The 22,886-nt window shown below is 40.5% G+C and overlaps 1 protein-coding gene across 1 annotated transcript in view; it reads right to left on the bottom strand.

The window, feature by feature from the left end:
• The window catches only part of DERA (deoxyribose-phosphate aldolase), a 125,354-nt gene extending 111,300 nt beyond the window's left edge, over positions 1–14,054 (bottom strand). The window contains exon 1 of the mRNA XM_047865778.1: positions 13,928–14,054. Within this exon, the coding sequence (XP_047721734.1) occupies positions 13,928–13,958 (31 nt within the window). The 5' untranslated portion in view covers positions 13,959–14,054. The remainder of the gene's footprint in view (positions 1–13,927) is intronic.
• Positions 14,055–22,886: the final 8,832 nt, after the last annotated feature.

Below are 22,886 nucleotides of genomic sequence, written 5' to 3'. Positions count from 1 at the left end.
ATGGACAGTTAAAGCTACTGAGCAGCTCAGAAACGTTCATTCAAGGATCTCTACATTGGAGACATAGGGTGCATACCTTAAGCATGCCAGATACCTAGTTTAGTGTCAAATGTTAGGCACTTGAATGAAATCTCACACACACACACACACACACACACACACACACACACACACACACTCCTACCTAGTGGTCATGGGGGCAAGAATGTGACCACTAGGTGTTCAGTTGAAAAGCTTATCCAAATCTGGATTACAAAAGTAGTTAAATTGGATATTTTTACCAGCCATTAAAGACCACAATCTTGACATCATTAGCCACATTCCAAAAGAACCAAAGCACCTGTTAAGTGGCACCTTTTTAAGAAGTAATTACCAGAAGCCACTCTTATATCAGACTTTGCTTTAGGGGAGGAAGGCCTGACTCTACAAAGAGAGTCAGAAGTTGCAGCCAGTGTCTCAACATTTTAAAAATTCTGTATAGTTTGCTGGAGCGGAGATGAAACATTTATCCTTCTCTTGCAACCACTTTGGTTTCCAGGGGACTGACTCACAGCTGAGGCAGGCGGACGAGAGGTACATCCGTAGACACACACACAACACACACCAAAGTTAACTGAAAAATTTCAAAGTGCCTTTTTATGCCTTTAACTCAAAGATGAACACATTTCAAGGTGACCCAATCCTCAAGTGACAGACAGTGTTTTAAAAGGGCCAGAGCTCTCCACTTAAACAATTTCTAGTGACATGTTTAAATCGTATCCTCAAGGGCTCTATCTGCTGTCCTATTTACTAGTCTTTCTTTCCTGGCAGAGGCATCCCATTTTAAGTGAGCGCTTGAAGTTCGTCTTCCTTCCTAACAATTAAAATCTACGGGGCTTAGATGCTTTAAAAAATTTTTTTTAACTTAAGAGGCACCATGGAGAACTTTTAATTATTTAACTATATGACCAACCCAAATTATTACTTTATAGGTTTTTTCTATTTATCAGAACAGTATCAGAATAAAAGACAGCCTCATCATCATGCTTACAAGCAAACAGTAAAAGAACTTATAAGGTAAAATCAAAGTTAGCATTCATAAAAGGATAATCATAACATTCACTGTGTATGTATTTTATATATAGAATAGGAAGGATTGTTTTCATCTTTCTTCACTAAAATATTACCCTTAGCCATTACAAAATGAGAAGATTACACTAGAAATCTAAAAATTGGGTTCCTATAGTTAATGAAACATGACAAGCTGGTCTTACTCAGTTCCTTCACAGAAACTACTCCCTTCACTAAAATACCCTTCACCAAAAAACCTCCCCTGAATTGTTCTGTATCTTCCCAATCTGACTACTTCTCTGTAATGATTTACGTGACTAACTCCCTTAGCTGACTGTGAGCTACAGGAAGAGCAGAGAACAGGCAATATTCACTTTGGTATCCCAGCTATTCCCATAAGCATCCAGAACCAAGTGCCAGGAACAGTGGGCACTCCACAGTTTGTTTTTTAAAAGACAGACTGGGTGGCTCAGTCTGTTGAGCACCTGGCTCTTGATTTTGGCTCAGGTCATGATCCCAGGGTCGTGGGATGAAGCCCCACATCAGACTCTACGCTGACTGTGGAGCCTGCTGGAGATTCTTTCTTCCTCTGCTCCCTCCCCAACTTATACTCTCACTCTCTCTCTCTAAAATAACAAAAAATTAAAAAATACAAAGAGACAAGAAAAAGAAATTTAAAAAACTAAAACCCCTTTACTCTGATCACTTGGAGATCACTTCCAGGTCCCCACCCCAAGACACTCTGAGGCACATCAGCACATCTACATAAGGAACTTCCAGAGGAAGGCTGGTTTTAACATGTCATCCCATAAAATTTCTAATGCAATGACATCTAAACCTACTCTCCAATCTACCAAAGATTGGATATTTCCATTCTCTCCCAAGATAAACTTCTTCTCTGAAACAAACTGCCATGGTTGAGATGAGGATCAGGGGGTGCCTGGCTGGCTCAATTGATACAGGCTGCGACTCTTCATGTCGGGGTCATGAGTCCAAGCCCCATGTTGGCTGTAGAGCATACTTTAAAAAAAAGAAGAAGAAGAAGAAGAGGAAAAGAGAAAAAGGTTAAAAAAAAAAAAAGTGGATGAATGTAAGAAAACAAAAAGCTTTCACAAAGACACAGGCAAACCTCAGAGAGTCACATTAAAATTATTCACCAATTGCTGACATGCCTTCTCTCGTCTTACAGATTGAGTATCCCCGTTGGTACCAAGAGACGAAGTGTGGTGGTTAAGCATACAATGTTAGCACCAAACCACCTAGGTTTGAATTGTGGCTCTGCCACATTAACTCTGCATAAGCTCTGCCTAACTGGTTTTTGGCAAATTATTTACACCTCTCTGTACCTCAATTTACACATCTGTAAAAAGGGCATCACAACAGAATCTTCACAGTGCTGTTGTGAAGACTAATTGAGATAACACAAAAAGTATTTAACACAGTGCCTAGCACACAGCTTAAGCTCTATGTTAAACCACTATCTTTGTACCTAGCGTCTAGGCAGTGTCTGGCACATGGCTGGTATTAAATAAAGAACATTCTCAAGCATCCTGCGCTTTGCCTAACTTTAAGATTTAAACTTTCATTCCAGGGGTGCCCGGGTGCTCAGTTGGTTAAGCATCCAATTCTTAGCTTCAGCTCAGGTCATAATCTCACAGTTGGTGAGTTCCAGCCCCACATCAGGCTCTGACAGCATGGAGCCTGCTTGGGATTCTCTCTCTCCCTCTCTCTCTCTCTCTCAATGCCCCTCTCACTCTCTCTCAAAATAAATAAATAAACTTTAATAAATAAATAAATAAATAAATAAATAAATAAATAAATAAATAAAATTTCATTCCAAATACTTAAAAAATTTTAAAATAACTTTGCAGTGGAAAATCACCATTACCGGGAGTTGCGGCAAGATGGCGGCTTAGGAGGACGCTGGGCTCACCGCACGTCCTGCTGATCACTTAGATTCCATCTACACCTGCCTAAATAACCCAGAAAACCGCCAGAGGATTAGCAGAATGGAGTCGCCGGAGCCAAGCGCAGACGAGAGGCCCACGGAAGAGGGTAGGAAGGGCGGCGAGGCGGTGCGCGCTCCACGGATTGGCGGGAGGGAGCCGGGGCGGAGGGGCGGCTCGCCTGCCAGGCAGAGCCCTCGAGTCTGGCTGGCAAAAGCGGAGGGGCCTGACGGACTGTGTTCCCACAACAAGCGCGTCTTAGCGTCTGGGAGGTCATAAGTTAACAGCTCTGCTCGGAAAGCGGGAAGGCTGGAGGACAAAGGGAGGGAGAGCTGCTGAGCCCCCTGACAACAGAGCTCAGTTTGGTGGGGAACAAAGGTGCTCGCCATGGCCATCTCCCCCGCCCATCCCCCAGCCGAAATCCCAAAGGGAACTGGTTCCTGCCAGGGAACTTGCTCGCTCCGCGCAAACACCCAACTCTGCGCTTCTGCGGAGCCAAACCTCCGGCAGCGGATCTGACTCCCTCCCGCTGCCACAGGGCCCCTCCTGAAGTGGATCACCTAAGGAGAAGCAATCTAAGCCTGCCCCCTCCTGCCCCGAGCACCTTGCCTACCCACCCCAGCTAATACGCCAGATCCCCAGCATCACAAGCCTGGCAGGGTGCAAGTAGCCCAGACGAGCCACCCCACCCCACAGTGAATCCCGCCCCTAGGAGAGGGGAAGAGAAGGCACACACCAGTCTGACTGTGGCCCCAGCGGTGGGCTGGGGGCAGACATCAGGTCGGACTGCAGCCCCGCCCACCAACTCCAGTTATACACCACGGCACAGGGGAAGTGCCCTGCAGGTCCTCACCATGCCAGGGACTATCCAAAATGACCAAGCGGAAGAATTCCCCTCAGAAGAATCTCCAGGAAATAACAACAGCTAATGAGCTGATCAAAAAGGACTTAAATAACATAACAGAAAGTGAATTTAGAATAATAGTCATAAAATTAATCGCTGGGCTTGAAAACAGTATACAGGACAGCAGAGAATCTCTTGCTACAGAGATCAAGGGACTAAGGAACAGTCACGAGGAGCTGAAAAATGCTTTAAACGAAATGCATAACAAAATGGAAACCACCACAGCTCGGCTTGAAGAGGCAGAGGAGAGAATAGGTGAACTAGAAGATAAAGTTATGGAAAAAGAGGAAGCTGAGAAAAAGAGAGATAAAAAAATCCAGGAGTATGAGGGGAAAATTAGAGAATTAAGTGATACACTAAAAAGAAATAATATACGCATAATTGGTATCCCAGAGGAGGAAGAGAGAGGGAAAGGTGCTGAAGGGGTACTTGAAGAAATAATAGCTGAGAACTTCCCTGAACTGGGGAAGGAAAAAGGCATTGAAATCCAAGAGGCACAGAGAACTCCCTTCAGACGTAACTTGAATCGATCTTCTGCACGACATATCATAGTGAAACTGGCAAAATACAAGGATAAAGAGAAAATTCTGAAAGCAGCAAGGGGTAAACGTGCCCTCACATATAAAGGGAGACCTATTAGACTCGTGACTGATCTCTCTTTTGAAACTTGGTAGGCCAGAAAGAATTGGCACGAGATTTTCAGGGTGCTAGACAGAAAAAATATGCAGCCAAGAATCCTTTATCCAGAAAGTCTGTCATTTAGAATAGAAGGAGAGATAAAGGTCTTCCCAAACAAACAAAAACTGAAGGAATTTGTCACCACTAAACCAGCCCTACAAGAGATCCTAAGGGGGACCCTGTGAGACAAAGTCCCAGAGACATCACTATAAGCATAAAACAGACAGACATCACAATGACTCTAAACCCGTATCTTTCTATAATAACACTGAATGTAAATGGACTAAATGCGCCAACCAAAAGACATAGGGTATCAGAATGGATAAAAAAACAAGACTCATCTATTTACTGTCTACAAGAGACTCATTTTAGACCTGAGGACACCTTTAGATTGAGAGTGAGGGGATGGAGAACTATTTATCATGCGACTGGAAGCCAAAAGAAAGCTGGAGTAGCCATACTTATATCAGACAAACTAGACTTTAAATTAAAGGCTGTAACAAGAGATGAAGAAGGACATTATATAATAGTTACAGGGTCTATCCATCAGGAAGAGCTAACAATTATAAATGTATATGCACCGAATACCGGAGCCCCCAAATATATAAAACAATTACTCATAAACATAAGCAACCTTATTGATAAGAATGTGGTCATTGCAGGGGACTTTAATACACCACTTACAGAAATGGATAGATCATCTAGACACACGGTCAATAAAGAAACAAGGGCCCTGAATGAGACACTGGATCAGATGGACTTGACAGATATATTTAGAACTCTGCATCCCAAAGCAACAGAATATACTTTCTTCTCGAGTGCACATGGAACATTCTCCAAGATAGATCATATACTGGGTCACAAAACAGCCCTTCATAAGTTTACAAGAATTGAAATTATACCATGCTTACTTTCAGACCACAATGCTATGAAGCTTGAAATCAACCACAGAAAAAAGTCTGGAAAACCTCCAAAAGCATGGAGGTTAAAGAACACCCTACTAACGAATGAGTGGGTCAACCAGGCAATTAGAGAAGAAATTAAAAAATATATGGAAACAAACGAAAATGAAAATACAACAATCCAAACGCTTTGGGACGCAGCAAAGGCAGTCCTGAGAGGAAAATACATTGCAGTCCAGGCCTATGTCAAGAAACAAGAAAAATCCCAAATACAAAATCTAACAGCACACCTAAAGGAACTAGAAGCAGAACAGCAAAGGCAGCCTAAGCCCAGCAGAAGAAGAGAAATAATAAAGATCAGAGCAGAAATAAACAATATAGAATCTAAAAAAACTGTAGAGCAGATCAACGAAACCAAGAGTTGGTTTTTTGAAAAAATAAACAAAATTGACAAACCTCTAGCCAGGCTTCTCAAAAAGAAAAGGGAGATGACCCAAATAGATAAAATCATGAATGAAAATGGAATTATTACAACCAATCCATCAGAGATACAAACAATTATCAGGGAATACTATGAAAAATTATATGCCAACAAATTGGACAACCTGGAAGAAATGGACAAATTCCTGAACACCCACACGCTTCCAAAACTCAATCAGGAGGAAATAGAAAGCTTGAACAGACCCATAACCAGTGAAGAAATTGAATCGGTTATCAAAAATCTCCCAACAAATAAGAGTCCAGGACCAGATGGCTTCCCAGGGGAGTTCTACCAGACGTTTAAAGCAGAGATAATACCTATCCTTCTCAAGCTATTCCAAGAAATAGAAAGGGAAGGAAAACTTCCAGACTCATTCTATGAAGCCAGTATCACTTTGATTCCTAAACCAGACAGAGACCCATTAAAAAAAGAGAACTACAGGCCAATATCCCTGATGAATATGGATGCAAAAATTCTCAATAAGGTACTAGCAAATCGAATTCAACGGCATATAAAAAGAATTATTCACCATGATCAAGTGGGATTCATTCCTGGGATGCAAGGGCTGGTTCAACATTCGCAAATCAATCAACGTGATACATCACATTAACAAAAAAAAAGAGAAGAACCATATGATCCTGTCAATCGATGCAGAAAAGGCCTTCGACAAAATCCAGCACCCTTTCTTAATAAAAACCCTTGAGAAAGTCGGGATAGAAGGAACATACTTAAAGATCATAAAAGCCATTTATGAAAAGCCCACAGCTAACATCATCCTCAACGGGGAAAAACTGAGAGCTTTTTCCCTGAGATCAGGAACACGACAAGGATGCCCACTCTCACCGCTGCTGTTTAACATAGTGCTGGAAGTTCTAGCATCAGCAATCAGACAACAAAAGGAAATCAAAGGCATCAAAATTGGCAAAGATGAAGTCAAGCTTTCGCTTTTTGCAGATGACATGATATTATACATGGAAAATCCGATAGACTCCACCAAAAGTCTGCTAGAACTGATCCATGAATTCAGCAAAGTTGCAGGATACAAAATCAATGTACAGAAATCAGTTGCATTCTTATACACTAACAATGAAGCAACAGAAAGACAAATAAAGAAACTGATCCCATTCACAATTGCACCAAGAAGCATAAAATACCTAGGAATAAATCTAACCAAAGATGTAAAGGATCTGTATGCTGAAAACTATAGAAAGCTTATGAAGGAAATTGAAGAAGATTTAAAGAAATGGAAAGACATTCCCTGCTCGTGGATTGGGAAAATAAATATTGTCAAAATGTCAATACTACCCAAAGCTATCTACACATTCAATGCAATCCCAATCAAAATTGCACCAGCATTCTTCTCGAAACTAGAACAAGCAATCCTAAAATTCATATGGAACCACAAAAGGCCCCGAATAGCCAAAGGAATTTTGAAGAAGAAGACCAAAGCAGGAGGCATCACAATCCCAGACTTTAGCCTCTACTACAAAGCTGTCATCATCAAGACAGCATGGTATTGGCACAAAAACAGACACATAGACCAATGGAATAGAATAGAAACCCCAGAACTAGACCCACAAACGTATGGCCAACTCATCTTTGTCAAAGCAGGAAAGAACATCCAATGGAAAAAAGACAGCCTCTTTAACAAATGGTGCTGGGAGAACTGGACAGCAACATGCAGAAGGTTGAAACTAGACCACTTTCTCACACCATTCACAAAAATAAACTCAAAATGGATAAAGGACCTAAATGTGAGACAGGAAACCATCAAAACCTTAGAGGAGAAAGCAGGAAAAGACCTCTCTGACCTCAGCCGCAGCAATCTCTTACTCGACACATCCCCAAAGGCAAGGGAATTAAAAGCAAAAGTGAATTACTGGGACCTTATGAAGATAAAAAGCTTCTGCACTGCAAGGGAAACAACCAACAAAACTAAAAGGCAACCAACGGAATGGGAAAAGATATTCGCAAATGACATATCGGACAAAGGGCTAGTATCCAAAATCTATAAAGAGCTCACCAAACTCCACACCCAAAAAACAAATAACCCAGTGAAGAAATGGGCAGAAAACATGAATAGACACTTCTCTAAAGAAGACATCCGGATGGCCAACAGGCACATGAAAAGATGTTCAGCGTCGCTCCTTATCAGGGAAATACAAATCAAAACCACACTCAGGTATCACCTCACGCCAGTCAGAGTGGCCAAAATGAACAAATCAGGAGACTACAGATGCTGGAGAGGATGTGGAGAAACGGGAACCCTCTTGCACTGTTGGTGGGAATGCAAATTGGTGCAGCCGCTCTGGAAAGCAGTGTGGAGGTTCCTCAGAAAATTAAAAATAGACCTACCCTATGACCCAGCAATAGCACTGCTAGGAATTTACCCAAGGGATACAGGAGCACTGATGCATAGGGCCACTTGTACCCCAATGTTCATAGCAGCACTCTCAACAATAGCCAAATTATGGAAAGAGCCTAAATGTCCATCAACTGATGAATGGATAAAGAAATTGTGGTTTATATACACAATGGAATATTACGTGGCAATGAGAAAAAATGAAATATGGCCTTTTGTAGCAACGTGGATGGAACTGGAGAGTGTGATGCTAAGTGAAATAAGCCATACAGAGAAAGACAGATACCATATGGTTTCACTCTTATGTGGATCCTGAGAAACTTACCAGGAACCCATGGGGGAGGGGAAGGAAAAAAAAAAAAAAGAGGTTAGAATGGGAGAGAGCCAAAGCATAAGAGACTGTTAAAAACTGAGAACAAACTGAGGGTTGATGGGGGGGTGGGAGGGAGGAGAGGGTGGGTGATGGGTATTGAGGAGGGCACCTTTTGGGATGAGCACTGGGTGTTGTATGGAAACCAATTTGTCAATAAATTTCATAAAAAAATAAATAAATAAATAAAAATAATAAATAAATAAATAAATAAATAAATAAATAAGAAAATCACCATTACCAAAATCTACATTCTACACCAAAGTTATGCTTTAGCAGGAGTGGCAAAAATGAGCTCCCTACATCCCCGATTCTTATCTAAGTTCTTAAAGGGAAAATAAAAATTATAATGCAAGAGGGCACTTGGTTATCACAATCCATTTAAGGTACAGTTTAGGTACATCTATCTAATTTCTTAAATAGACAAAAAAGTAACTGCTTATCACATTTGCAATTATTTTAATTGTAGACTTGGCTTGATGCCCAGCTCCTGAATCAGATGTAGGTCTTTGAAAGCAGAACTATCTTTGTCCATCTTGTATCCAGGGTAATATTAGCCAGTACACAATTCGTACTCAATAACTAACTATTTTTTGAATGAATAAATATGCTTCATAAAATACAAAATCCCATCATGGTTCTTGGTTTGACAACTAGCCAAAACTAATCTCCTTTATCTGTGTTTTAAATAAGTAAGTTGCCCTTTCTGTTTGTTCTCACTTGCACTACAGAAAAGTCTCCACAGAGAAAAATAATCTCTACATTCCTCAGTAATCATGGCCCCTGATCATTCCAATTGCAGATATATGCCTAAAACAACCTCTTATTAATGCGCTACAGAAAATCCATAGACTTGTCTCCATTCCTCCAAATTAAAAATCAGTTTTGTTACTTTTTTTCCTATTGTTTCTCAGATATAAGCTATTTGAAATTTTTCTTTCTGTACACAAAAGCTGACAGATATACAGATACAGAGTGGAAAGGTCTTAGAAGTCACCTAATACAATATCCCTACTTTCCAGATGTCTCCAAAGAAAATCACAATTGAAATAAAGTCACACTGTCAACATGGTTCCTAAGCCACTTGGGACAAAACAAATATCAACTTTAATGATATTCAGAAAAGAGGGAGGTGTACATCCACCAGCTCCTGTCTACAAAGAAAAGCCAAGGCAGAAGCCCCAGTTCTCCCAAGCAAGTAGTTCTAAATTCAGTTGTTCATTCAACAGGTACGTTTGCGGGCTTTCTGGCATAGTAGACGCTATTCTAGGTGCCTGAGATACATCAATGAACAAAAAGAAAGATCACTGCCCATGCTGTACCTACACGTTAGGCAGAACTTTGGAGGCATCCAGGAGAATAAAGAAAAGAACATAGGTTCATTTTAAGAGAATGCGCAGGGCCAGAAGCAAACCTTAGCACCACTAGTGGTTCTCACACTTGAATGTGTTTCAGAACCATCCAGAGGAATTATTAAAAACTCGGAAGGCCCTGCGCCACCCCAGAGCTTCTGATTCATTAAGATCTCAATGGGGCCTCAAATGTCCATTGACAGATGAAGGGATAAAGGTGTGGTATACATATACAATTGAGTATTACTCAGCAAAAAGAATAAAATCTTGCCATTTGCAGCTACGTGGATGGAACTAGAGGATATTATGCTAAGCGAAATTAGTCAGACAAAGATAAATATCATATGACTTCACTCATATGTGGAATTTAAGATATAAAACAGATGAATATAAGGGAAGGGAAGCAAAAATAATATAAAAACAGGGAGGGGGACAAAACATAAGAGATTCTTAAATATAGACAACAAACTGAGGGTTGCCGGGAGGGCTGTGGGTGCAGGGATGGGTTAAATGGGTAAGGGGCATTAAGGAGGGCACTTGGGATGAGCACTGGGTGTTATACATAGGGGATGAATCAAAGGAATCTACTCCTGAAATCATTATTGCACTATATGCTAACTTGGATGTAAACTAAAAAATATATATACATATACAATATATACATATACATATATACATATATATATATATGGAAAAAAAAAAGTAGAAAAAAATATCTCAGTGGGGCCTTAGAATTTACATTTCTAATAAGCTCTCATCTAATGTAGACACTGCTAATCTAGGAAGCAAACTTTGAGAACCACTGACCTAGTTGGAAACAAAACGAGTAACCTGGCCAGAACCATAGGCTGCTTGACACCAGGCCCAGATTTAGGGGTTTCTCCCTTCTAACTCCAAAATGGTCCAGTCTTTATGAAAATATACTTGTCCGCTTAGGGCAAACACTGCCCAAAGAAAAATGTTTTTCTAGCTCTATGTTTGAGTTGGAGAAAATCAGAAATAAATGCTTTAAGTATAAAAGACCTTAAGCAGATTGCACTGACCACTAAACACTGACATAAAAACTAACATTACAGTTAGAGAATTTGTTCTTTCTTTCATGTGTCTAAATGCCATGATAAAAGCATGTTTTCCCTAAAGGGCTTTATCATAAGGGCCAGGTTCAGTCTCAAATGAGCCTATTAATTAAAAAAAAAAAATCTATTAACTAAAAGTACATACACTAAAATATAAATAAGTGATTGGATTAGTAACAATTTTAGTTTTTTTGTGCTAATTGTATTTTCTAAAATTTTTACAATAAACATGCATTTCTTTTGTAATAGGAAAGAGAATAAAAGTTACTTTCTTTAAAAAAGTGACAGTGTTCATTTAAAAAGACCTTTAATTAGAAAACTATAAAAGGCATTAGTTAATATGCAGCATAAATTAATACTGAATGATTTTTTTTCTTAGTACATAAGTTCAAATAACTTATTTTACATTTTAGGTTAAATCTCTGTCTGGATTAATGATTAATATCAGTGAAGGAAAAAAATCCTTGAAATATATCTGATTTTATTTAAACAAAGAGAATAAAACAAAACCATGATCCTTTAAATAACTACATAAAAATTACATTTACTATTATTCTACATAGCAATTGTGGGGTTTTTTTGTCATTTAGGATTTTTTTTAAGTTTATTTATTTTGATGGGAGGAGACAGAAGAGAGAGAAAGAGAGCAGAAGTGAACATGTGAGGGAGGGGCAGAGAGAAAGGGAGAGAGAATCCCAAGCAGGCTCCACACTGTAACCACATAGTTGGACGTGGGGCTCAAACTCATGAACCCCAAGTTCATGACCTGAGCCAAAATCAAGAGTCAAATGCTTAACCAACGGAGCTACCCAGGTGCCCCACAGCAATTTTTTTTTTTAATTTTTTTAACGTTTATTCATTTTTGAGAGTGCGAGTGGGGGAGAGGCAGAGACAGAGAGGGAGACACAGAATCTGAAGCAGGCTCCAGACTCTGAGCTGTCAGCACAGAGACCGATGCGGGGCTCGAACTCACGAATTGTGAGATCATGACCTGAGCTGAAGTCGGTTGCCCAACCACTGAGCCACCCAGGTGCCCCGCCCCACAGCAATTTTTTGTCATTACTATTACTTTTCAACAAATGTATGGATGTGATGGGAATTCTTCCAAGTTAAGAAAGCTTTGATTGTATTTCTAGAAAGAAAAATAAACATGTAAGTTTTGGAAAATTAATGTTGTATCCTTGATGTGTACAAAGTTAAGACATCCATATCCCTGAAGATACCAAGGTAAGACCTACACTCCATCTCTATACCCCATCCACCATCTATCTGGATCTTCTAATCTAGGGGTATTCCTTATTACTAGAGTCCACATTCCATAGATACAACTAGAGTTTGTTTGTTTATTTATTTATTTATTTATTTATTTATTTATTTATTTATTTTTAGAGTTTAAAACATAATCTTCCGGGGCACCTGGGTGGCTCAGTCAGTTAACCATGGGACTTCGGCTCAGGTCATGATCTCAGGATTCATGAGTTTGAGCCCCACGTGGGACTCTGTGCTGACAGCTCAGAGCCTCCTTTGGATTCTGTGTCTCCCTCTCTTTCTGTGCCTCTCCCTTACTGCTCTCATGCTCTGCCTCTCTCTCTCTCTCTCTCTCTCTCTCTCTCTCTCTCAAAAATAAATAAATACATAAGTACATAAATAAATAAATACATAAATACATAAATATATAAATAAGGCATAATCTTCTAAACAGCAATGACTAAAAGAGAATAAATTTGATGAAGAAATCAAGTGTCTTTATAAATCACACGCTAATGATTTAACAAAATTTCTGGACTACTTTTAGTCTAGAGAACTTAGTACAGTCACTTTTAAAGAAAATAAAGCACCTTATGTGTTATATACAATCATAGCTAATTTTCTGAAAATTAACCTCTAAAAATGTAATTCTATACAATATTACTATTCACTAACACTTATTAGTTACCCACAATGTACCAAACACTTTACATCCTCTCATTTGATCTCCAAACTACCCTATGAAGTACTATTACAACCATTTTACAGATTAAGAAATTTAAGCACAAGTGATTAAGTAATTTGCCCAAAGTCACACAGCTAAAGTGAAGAACCAGGATACAGATACCCCAAGCTATGATACTTAAACTGAGAGCCTTGACCTTCGGCTCCGATCATGGTTTTGCTACGTTTTGAATTATAAATTTTTCACATTTTAGGAAATCAGAACTAAACTTTTCGCCCAGTAATGTTTAATAATATCAGTTAAATGAAAAATACTGAAATAATTCAGGCACTCTTACAAATCTCTGTACCTCTAAAATCATACACAATTTACAGTAAGTTCTACAGTACAGAGATCTGGCAACTTTTCCACCAGCATGCCTTTTTGGGATACAGCTGTGTTAAAATTATCTACAGAAATCCAGCATGCACACGGACCCTATTGAGTGGGTACAGAAGGTTTTTATCTTGTTTTGTTTGGGTTGCTTTCTGTTTTGGTTTTTTTAGTATTTTGGTTTGGTTTTTGGTTTGGTTTTGTTCTTTGCAACCAGAAAGCTAGAAGGTGAACGCATTAAGTTGGAAGATGAAAGTCTAATCCTTTGCTGTCTTCCGCTTACAACACAAGGCCTGGGTGCCAATGTGCACAAGAGTTTAAGTCTCGGAGGATCGGCCTTTGCTCAGGGTGCGTGCGGACGCGGCGCCACCCCTTCCCGCCCCGTCGAGCACTCCCAGCGGCCGAGGCCAGGGCACCGGGTGGCGGCGAGCCCCGCGTTCGGCGGAGGGCGGGGGACGGAAGGCGATGGAGACGGGCGAGGACAACCCGCGGGGGCCTTACCCAGCTCCGTGCCCAAGTTGCGAGCAGACATGGCGCGGGCCACAGCAGCAGTCGCAGGCTCCTCAACTCCCAGCTCAACTCCTCCCAGCCCTTCCTGCGTCCCACCCCCTCGGCCCCGGCGCGCTCGCCCCGCCCCTGTCCCTCTGGGGGCGGGGCCGGCGACCTCTGCCCCCGGGCCCTCTGCCCCCGGGCCCTCTGCCCCCGCGCCCTCTGCCCCCGGGCCCTCTGCCTCCGGGCCCTCTGCCCCCGTCTGCTGCCCCGCGTAGGAATCCTGCCGCCCATCGCCCTGGCTCCTTCCCGCAGGTATGCGACTCGAGCCCTAGCTCCCGAAACAATGCCCCCAAAACCCGTTTTAAAATGCTTGAGCTGCCAACTGCACTGAATAAAGACATTTCGAAACTTTTAACTGTAAGATTAAGTAACCAGAGGGGAGAGCATTGCTCCCAGTTACTGTCCGAGGGCAGAGCTCTGCAGCCCCATGCCTGAAGGGCAGCAGTGGTCCCTTAGCCTCGTAAGGGCGGCCAGCGAACAAACAAGGGTCCAGAGCACACTGGGACTTCTAACCTAGACCTCGTGAAAAAAAAAGCAGATCAGTTGCTTGGAAAAAAAGGGGGTGGGGCTAGGAGTGAGAAGTCGGCTTTCTCAGCATAGCACTTGCAGTAATTAAGTGGGACAGTGGGCACATCAACTGCGTTTCTAAGGTTCATTTTCCTCGTCTCTAAGAAAAGACTTTGACGATTTCTTGGAGCTCTAAACTCTGAATCTGTAATACTAAGATTTTTTTCAGCTTAACTTTTCTGTAATCAGGAGGTTAAAATTGTCTAGAGTCATTCATCATAGACTACTAGTCAGCTCCTCTCTATTCACCATAAAAGGCACCTCCTCTCTGCTGGAAGAAAGAAAACTCCTAGTCGTGGCTTGTCCACCAGGAGCCAGTTACTGTGCTAGGTGCCTTTAGATGTATGATAGCATTTGAGTCTCAGAACAATCCTGCCAAGTATGTATTACATCTCATTGCTATACCTGCAGACACCAAGGTTCTGCGTAAAGAGGCATCCTGGTATACTGGAAACTGACAAGGCTGGGAAAAGGCACACAAACCCCTTAATATACCAGCAATTCCACTAACAACTCATCTGTAAAATGGGGATGATCAAAATATATATGCCTTGCAAAGCTGTGTGTGTCGAGCACCTAGGAAATGTTATGGCATATAATAGGTGCTCAACAAATGGAAGCTGTTAATGTTATTGTCAAGTTCACAAAACAATTATAGGGCTCAACAGGAAAAGTAACCCCAGTCTTACTCCCTTACACTGAGCTGCCTCTCAGCTTTGTCAAGACATAGCTATTGCTCAGTAGTTTGAATGTGTCTAGATTCTAATCCATGTATAATAGCATGTTTTCCTTTATTTTTATTTTAACCCTCAAAAAGAGAAGAGCAAACCCTGAAAGTCTGGAGCACTTGCAGCTAGACCATCTGCTCTCAAGTAGAACATAAACAATGTCACAGAAAATCAACATCAGCCAAGGCCATTGTAACCATGATGAAACAACAAAAACAAGACCACTCGTACTCCTGTTTGAACACAGAAAAAACATGAACATGTCCAAAACACAAAAATGACAAAATGGCCCTTTTCCTGCCTAATATAAGTGTTACTTCTTTATCTAGCAACTTTAACCTTACCCCCTTCTTCTTGTATTCTAAATAAGAATTAAGATGCTCTGTCATAGAACACTTGGGGCAGCTGGCTGGCTCAGTCAGAAAAGCATGCAACTCTTGATCTCAGAGTCGTGAGTTTGAGCCCCACATGGAATGGAGAGACTACTAAAAACAATTTTTTTAATTTAAAAAAAAAAAAAGAATTCTTACCACTTCCTTCCAGCATCCAACCCAGAGTAATGCTCTGCTTCCTTGAACCTTCCCCAAATCATGGAACACAAGCCCATTTCTAACACTCTCTGACACACCTCAGAGTCCTGCATGGTGAGTGTTCTTCCTTGTTTCAATAAATTAATAAATCCAAATTTATCCAACCACAGGTGTCTTCAGCTAGAGAGCACTGACATCCATACAAAGACAGTAAATGGAATTCTGCTTTTAGGGGCAGACATAACTCTAAGCCAGATTCTAAGCCACTTATATACACCCACATGCAACACAAATTTATTAAAACAAACAAAAACTGTGAGATCCTAACTTAGTTAAAACACAAGAATCAGGGAAGCCTCCTACAGCTGACATTTCAGCAATGTATCTGACAAAAACTTCTCAAGGACTTTTTCTAAAATTGACATGTTTCTAATACTAATCTAGAATTAATCTCTACAGTTTGAAAGTATGTTAAACTTTCAGGATTCAAAAGGATAGTAGGGATAGAAGGAAAAAAATGAGTTTCATTTAACTTTTTCTTTTAAATGTTTATTTATTGAGAGAAATAGAGAGAGAAGGAGTAGGGGGAGGCGAAAAGAGAGAGGGAAAGAGAGAGAATCCCAAGCAGGCTCTGAGCTGCCAAAGCAGAGGCCAACTAGGGACTCCATCTCACTAACCATGAGATCATGCCCTGAGCTGAAATCCAGAGTCAGATGCTTAACCAATTTCCAGATGCCTCTTATTTTATTTTATTTTATTTTATTTTATTTTATTTTATTTTATTTTAATTTTATTTCATTTTATTTTATTATTATATTTTTTGGAGATGGGGAGAGATAGAGCATATGAGTGAGGGAAAGCAGAGGGAGAGAGAGAATCCCAAGCAGTCCGCACACTCAGCATGGAGCCCGTCAAAGAGCTCGATCCCACGACCTGAAATCATGACCTGAGCTGAAATCAAGAGATGTTCAACCAACTGAGCCACCCAGGCACCCCAATTTTTTAAGTAAGCTCTATGCCTATGCCCAACATGGTCCTTGAACTGACGATCCTAATATGAAGAGTTGCATGCTTTACAGACTGAGCCAGCTAGGCACCACACAAAATAAGTTTAATGGGGAAAAATGTTGCCAAGTTTCACTTTGTGAATATCATTTTTAAACTTACTGCCTTCTGAAACTTTTGAAGTATCCCTAGGCAAGGCTTTTCCAAGAAAGATCTGTAGACCACTATTATGACACTGGAATCTCCCAGGAGTTTTTCCTAAAGCAAATTCTAGGCTTTACCACAGCCCTACTGAATCAGAATCTCTAGGATCATGGAATCCATATTTATTTTTAAGTTTATTTATTTATTTTGTGAGACTGAGAGAGAGGAGGGAGAAAGAGAATCCCAAGCAGGCTCCTGCTCAGTGCAGAGCCCAGCATGGGGCGTGATCTCACAACCATGAAATCACAACCTGAGCTGAAATCAAGAGTCAGCCACTTAACTGACTGAGCCAACCACACACCCCTGGAACCTATGATGTTTATGCAACCTAAATGTAAAGAATCATCAACCTAGGGGCAGAGAAAGCTATGCATGTCACCCTGAAGCTTCAGCCCAAATTGGCTCTTACATGAATAAAGTTATTTCAAGAATTGTATTTTTTTAATCCATGCAAATTTTGTCATTCTTTTTTTTAATATAAACTTTAAATTGCCAGATAAATTACTTGTCTTCCCATCCCCACTCCTTCTTCAATTAAAAGTAAAGCTCTAGGACTATGTCATATTTATTCTTGAAGCCTCAAGAACCTACAATGCCTGGGACATAAGAGTAATCCAATTGTTAACCTTCAAAGGGCATGGGCCATTTGTGTTTGGTTGTTCACATGCCTAAGGTTTAGTGGCATCATTGGTACATGGTAAACCGTGTATATTTGTTAAATGAATAATTGTATATTATTGGCGGGGCTATTTTTTTTATAATGCCCATGGTTTTATCCAGTCCAATTCCATTTGACTGTAGTCTGTATCCTATGATTTCTAAGAGCGTTCACAGATTCCTTAGGTAAATATTCACTTGGAATATATGGATTGTAGCCAGATTTTCTAAATCAAAACAGGAAAGATATAGAAGCAAGGAGGACCAGACAAGAGTAGGAATGGCAGAATCGAAATCTTTCAGAACTGAAGGGACACTTATAGAACATCTAATTTCTATTTCATGGTGAAATAAAAGAAATAAGAAGTATATTCAGTCTTTTATAGAAGATAAATTTATTCCATTTAAATAACAGTTCTTTATTCTGATACTAGGTCTTTACTACCAACTTGGATTTGTAAAAATGTCTCTTTTATGAAGACTGCAGTGGTAGAAAGAAAAAATTTAACAGCCTCACTTGGCAAGACTAAAAGCAAACCATTCTATCTTGCCCCTCACCCCTCCTTTTTCTTTAATCTATTGGTCCACAAAATCCCAAAGTTAGAGAATCATTGGTAGAATAAATCTATAATACTAGCTAATACTAAGTGCTTCCTATGAGTTAAGTTCTTTACATTATTCAAGATTTCAGAAAAAAAAAAACAAAACCCTGTTAGATATTTCCAAAAAGATGTATGTGTGAACTATCAATTTCTTTTACAGATAAAGAAACTAAGGCACAGAGAAAATAGTTTATGTGCTAGAGGATGATTTAAAACCCAGGCAATAGGGGCACCTGGGTGGCTCAGTCAGACTCTTGACTGAGTGTCAGACTCTTGACTTCTGCTCAGGTCATGATCTCAGGATAGTGGGATCAAGCCCCATGTCAGGCTTCACCCTCAGCATGGAGCCTGCTTCCGATTTTCTCTCTCTCTCTCTCTCCCTCTGCCCCTTTCCCTTGCTCATGCTCTCTCTCTAAAGTAAAAAATAAATGAGTATTCTCCTTCTCCCTCTCCTTCTGACCTTCCCCTGCCTACAGACCACACACATACTGTTCCCACTATCTTGTTGAACCCAAACTCATTAGATCGGCCATTTAACCTCTGAAAGTCAGGTTTTCTGTATATAAAATAGGGATACTGGGGCGCCTGGGTGGCGCAGTCGGTTAAGCGTCCGACTTCAGCCAGGTCACGATCTCGCGGTCCGGGAGTTCGAGCCCCGCATCGGGCTCTGGGCTGATGGCTCAGAGCCTGGAGCCTGTTTCCGATTCTGTGTCTCCCTCTCTCTCTGCCCCTCCCCCGTTCATGCTCTGTCTCTCTCTGTCCCAAAAATAAAAATAAACATTGAAAAAAAAAATTAAAAAAAAAAAATAGGGATACTATCTTCATTGGGTTATGGATATATTCTGCCTAAGTTCTTTTCCCTCATTAATTATATAAGGTGACTCAACCTATAAAGTATTACCTATCATGGCTAATGATAATAGGCTTTGGCCTTATTTCCACAGGTACTTTTGTTAGATGCCTCCTTTGTTTCTTCAGGAACTTTATCCATCTATAGTCACACTGTTGTAGGTGACACTATCTCACTGGCAATGGTGCATTCCTATAGATAAACAAAGAAAAGCTAAAACTCCTGAGAATGCTCTTGTTCCAGTAATTATTTTTACCTAAGAATTCCCCTAGTATAAGAACCAACATGTACAGTAATGTATATGGTAACCCAGTAAGAATCACTTTTTGTTTCAAAATATTAATCCTCCTTGTGTAAAACATAGGTAGCTACTACAGAAATATTTTCCCCGTCTGCATTTTCCAACTCTCATTTTGTTGTTGCTCCTTCTGGAAAATTACATCTCTCTACCTCAACCCCCCTGCCCTTAGTCTCAAAGAAGAAAAGACAGCTCAATTAATAATACCATGAATTTGTACTACTAAAAATGTCTTGTCATTATGAATTATGGTACATACTTACCATACTATTTCACAGCCTGAAAAAGAATGTGTTGAACTTAATTTACTGGTAGGACAAAGCCTCAAGACAATTTACTGACCACATTCAATTCTGGTTTCTTGGAAGAAACCTCTGGATGATACCAAAACTGAGAAGTAAGGATTCAGAAGTGAAGTTACTAAAACCTAGATGGGAATTCAATCACTATGACCTACTGCCCATTAGGACATAGACAGGAGGCTCCATGGGAAGAATGGAATGGGAAACAGTGGGTGGAGACGAGACTATCCTATAAGCTGGACTGCTCCTAGATAATTGGGCCTCAGGTTGCCTTTGGCTGTACATGGGCAAGGGCTTTGAGGGGACCGCTCCACGTCAGATTCTTCCGTAAACAGGATGATCTGCTACATGGGGGATAACCAGAAAATTATCTTCCTGGTCTGATAAATTTGGTGCTAATTTAGGGCCTTGTTTCAACAACATATTTATTTATTTATATATTTTGAGAGAGAGGGAGGAGAGGGCCAGCAGGGGTGGAGAGAGAGAGAGAGAGAGAGAGAGAGAGAGAGAGAGAGAATCCCAAGCAGGTTCCACGCTGTCAGCACAGAGCCCAATGCTGGGCTCAAACTCACAAACTGTGAGATCATGACCTGAGCCAAAGTCAAGAGTCAGACATTTAACCGACTAAGCCACCCAGGTGCCCCTCAACACCTTTTGAACACTTGGTAGTATACCAGCCTCTTTTCTAGGCAAAAAAAGATAGTATTGTTGAAGATGAAAAAGACTCAAGATAATTTCAGATAGTGTAAGGACTATGAATAAAAAAGCAAAATATAACTTGGATGTAAATTTAAAAATAAAAAAAGAAAAAGAAGAAAAAAGAAAAGCAAAATAAGTGACAACAGAAGGGTTACAGGACTTGAGACCTGAATCACAAGAAAGGGTTAGCCTTGCAAATATTTAGGTTAAGAGCGGACCAAGCAGCAGATATAGCAAGCCAAGCGAAAAGGCCTTGAGATAGAAACAAAACCACCATGGCCACAGCAGTGTAAGCAAGGGAAAAATGAAAAGGTCACAAGAAGGCAGAAGTCTGATCATAATAAAAAATTGGTAAAGTGGGAGGCCACTATGGATTTAAATAAGGCAGTCCCTGGTCTCTTCAAATCCTTTCCTGCCATGTTGAGGATGGATGGGATAAGGGCAGGGTGGGGGAGGCAGGGGCAGAGAGGCTCCACAATAGTCAAGCGAGAAATAGAGCCTGGCCTAGGAGAGTAACAGTGGAGAGAAGAGGCAAGGTACAGATTCAGAAGAGCCCACAGGACTTGCGTAGAGATTAGAAATGGGGATGGGAGAATGGGCTCCAGGACTTCCTTAGTTTAGGCAAATGTTAGGTAGTGCCGGTAGAGCTGGTAATGGAAATAAGTAGCTGAGTGCTGAGAGCAACCGGTTTGGTTGAAACAGTATTTGTTTTAGTTAGGTAGGTCTGTAATACTTATAAAGGTGAAGGTGCAACACTCAGGTGCTCAGGGAGGCAGGCTGGATATAGAAATTTAGAAGATACCAGAAAATACTGAATGCCATATGGATGATACTTTTTGTCCCCCTTTGGAGAGGCAGAGCTAGGAAGTACAGCCCAGACCAAAGGTGAGTAAAGGGAGATTTGGCAACTATATGAGCAGTTGGAAAAGTAGAAGGAAAACCAGGAGTGTGGTTTCATAGACAGTGGGGAAAAAAAGTGTTTCGAAAACAATGAAGTAGACAACTATTGAATCTGCTGAAGGTTTAGTAAAATGAGGATGGAAAAGTGCCTAGGTTAGAACCATGACAAACACTGAAGACTTTGACAAGTGCAACTTAAATAAGATATATTCTCAAACTTTTTGCTTAATTCTACTAGAAGATTCTACCATTACAAAGTGTGGGAGGCAGACCAATGGCCTCCAAAAGATGGCCATGCACCCCCACCCCCCGCTCCAGTCCAAAAGATGTCCATGTCCAAATTCCTGGAACCTGTAAATATGACCTTACATGGCAAAAAAAGAGTTTGTAGAGGTCATTAAGGATATTGAACTGGGGAAATTATCCACAAAGGTCCAATGTAGTCACACATGTCCTTTTAAGTGAAGGACAGTGACAGGAGAGTCTGAGATTTGAAGATTACACCACTGGCATTGAAGACAGATGAAAGGATGATGACCCAGGTCAGCGGCTTCTAGAAGCAGGAAAATGAAAGGAAACAGATGGCCCCCTGGAGTCTTCAGAAGGAATGCAACCCTGCCAACACATGGATTTTTAGATCAGTGAGACTCATTCTGGATTTTTGACCTCCTTAACTTCTAGACAAATATGTATTGTTTTAAGCCACAAATCTGTGGTAATTTATTACAGCATTACAGCAGCAATAGAAAATCAATACACAAAGGATACCAAACTGGTTGTTTCCACAGACTGGTCTGTATAGTCAGTATATATGACTACAAAGAAAAACAAGGTTAGCCTTAAGAATTAAAAAGTAAAGTCTCTGAAAACATGCCTTTTCTTATTAAAAACAAAAGCAGTGGGTGCCTGGCTGGCTCAGTTGGTGGAACATGACACTCTTGATCTCGGGGTTGTAGGTTTGAGCCTCACATTAGGTATAGAGATGACTTAAAATTTTTAAAAACTCTGGGGCACCTGGGTGGCTCAGTCAGTTGAGCATCTGACTTCAGCTCAGGTCATGATCTCATGGTCCATGAGTTCAGCCCTCATCGGGTTCTGTGCTGACATCTCAGAGCCTGGAGCCTGCTTCTGATTCTGTGTCTCCCTCTCTCTCTGCCCCTCCCTGGCTCACACTTTGTCTCTCTCAAAAATAAACATTAAAAACATTTTTAAAAATAAATTTAAAAACCTCTTTAAAAATACAGAAAAACAAAATAAAAACAAAAGTAGCTATCAAAAGCAACATTAATCTGGCAAAAGCTGACAACTAAAATGACTTACCTGAGTAACCAGTATGTAAAAACATGCTAAAAGCTTAAGAACTTGACACTTTATTCAACACGGTCAACCAGAAACCTGACCAACATGAATAGCCTAGTTACAAAAGAATTATAAGGCATGGTATGACAGAACTTCACGCCTGAAATCCTTCAACTTACAAACTTAGCTCGAAACAACTTTTATAGATTCCAAGCTATATGCCACCCAATGATGTGGAAGCATGTATCTGTGTTATTGTCTTTAGAT

The sequence above is a fragment of the Prionailurus viverrinus genome, chromosome B4 (genome assembly GCF_022837055.1).
Source record: "Prionailurus viverrinus isolate Anna chromosome B4, UM_Priviv_1.0, whole genome shotgun sequence".
NCBI classification, from domain to species: domain Eukaryota; kingdom Metazoa; phylum Chordata; class Mammalia; order Carnivora; family Felidae; genus Prionailurus; species Prionailurus viverrinus.
This window is presented reverse-complemented; position numbering and strand designations above follow the sequence as displayed.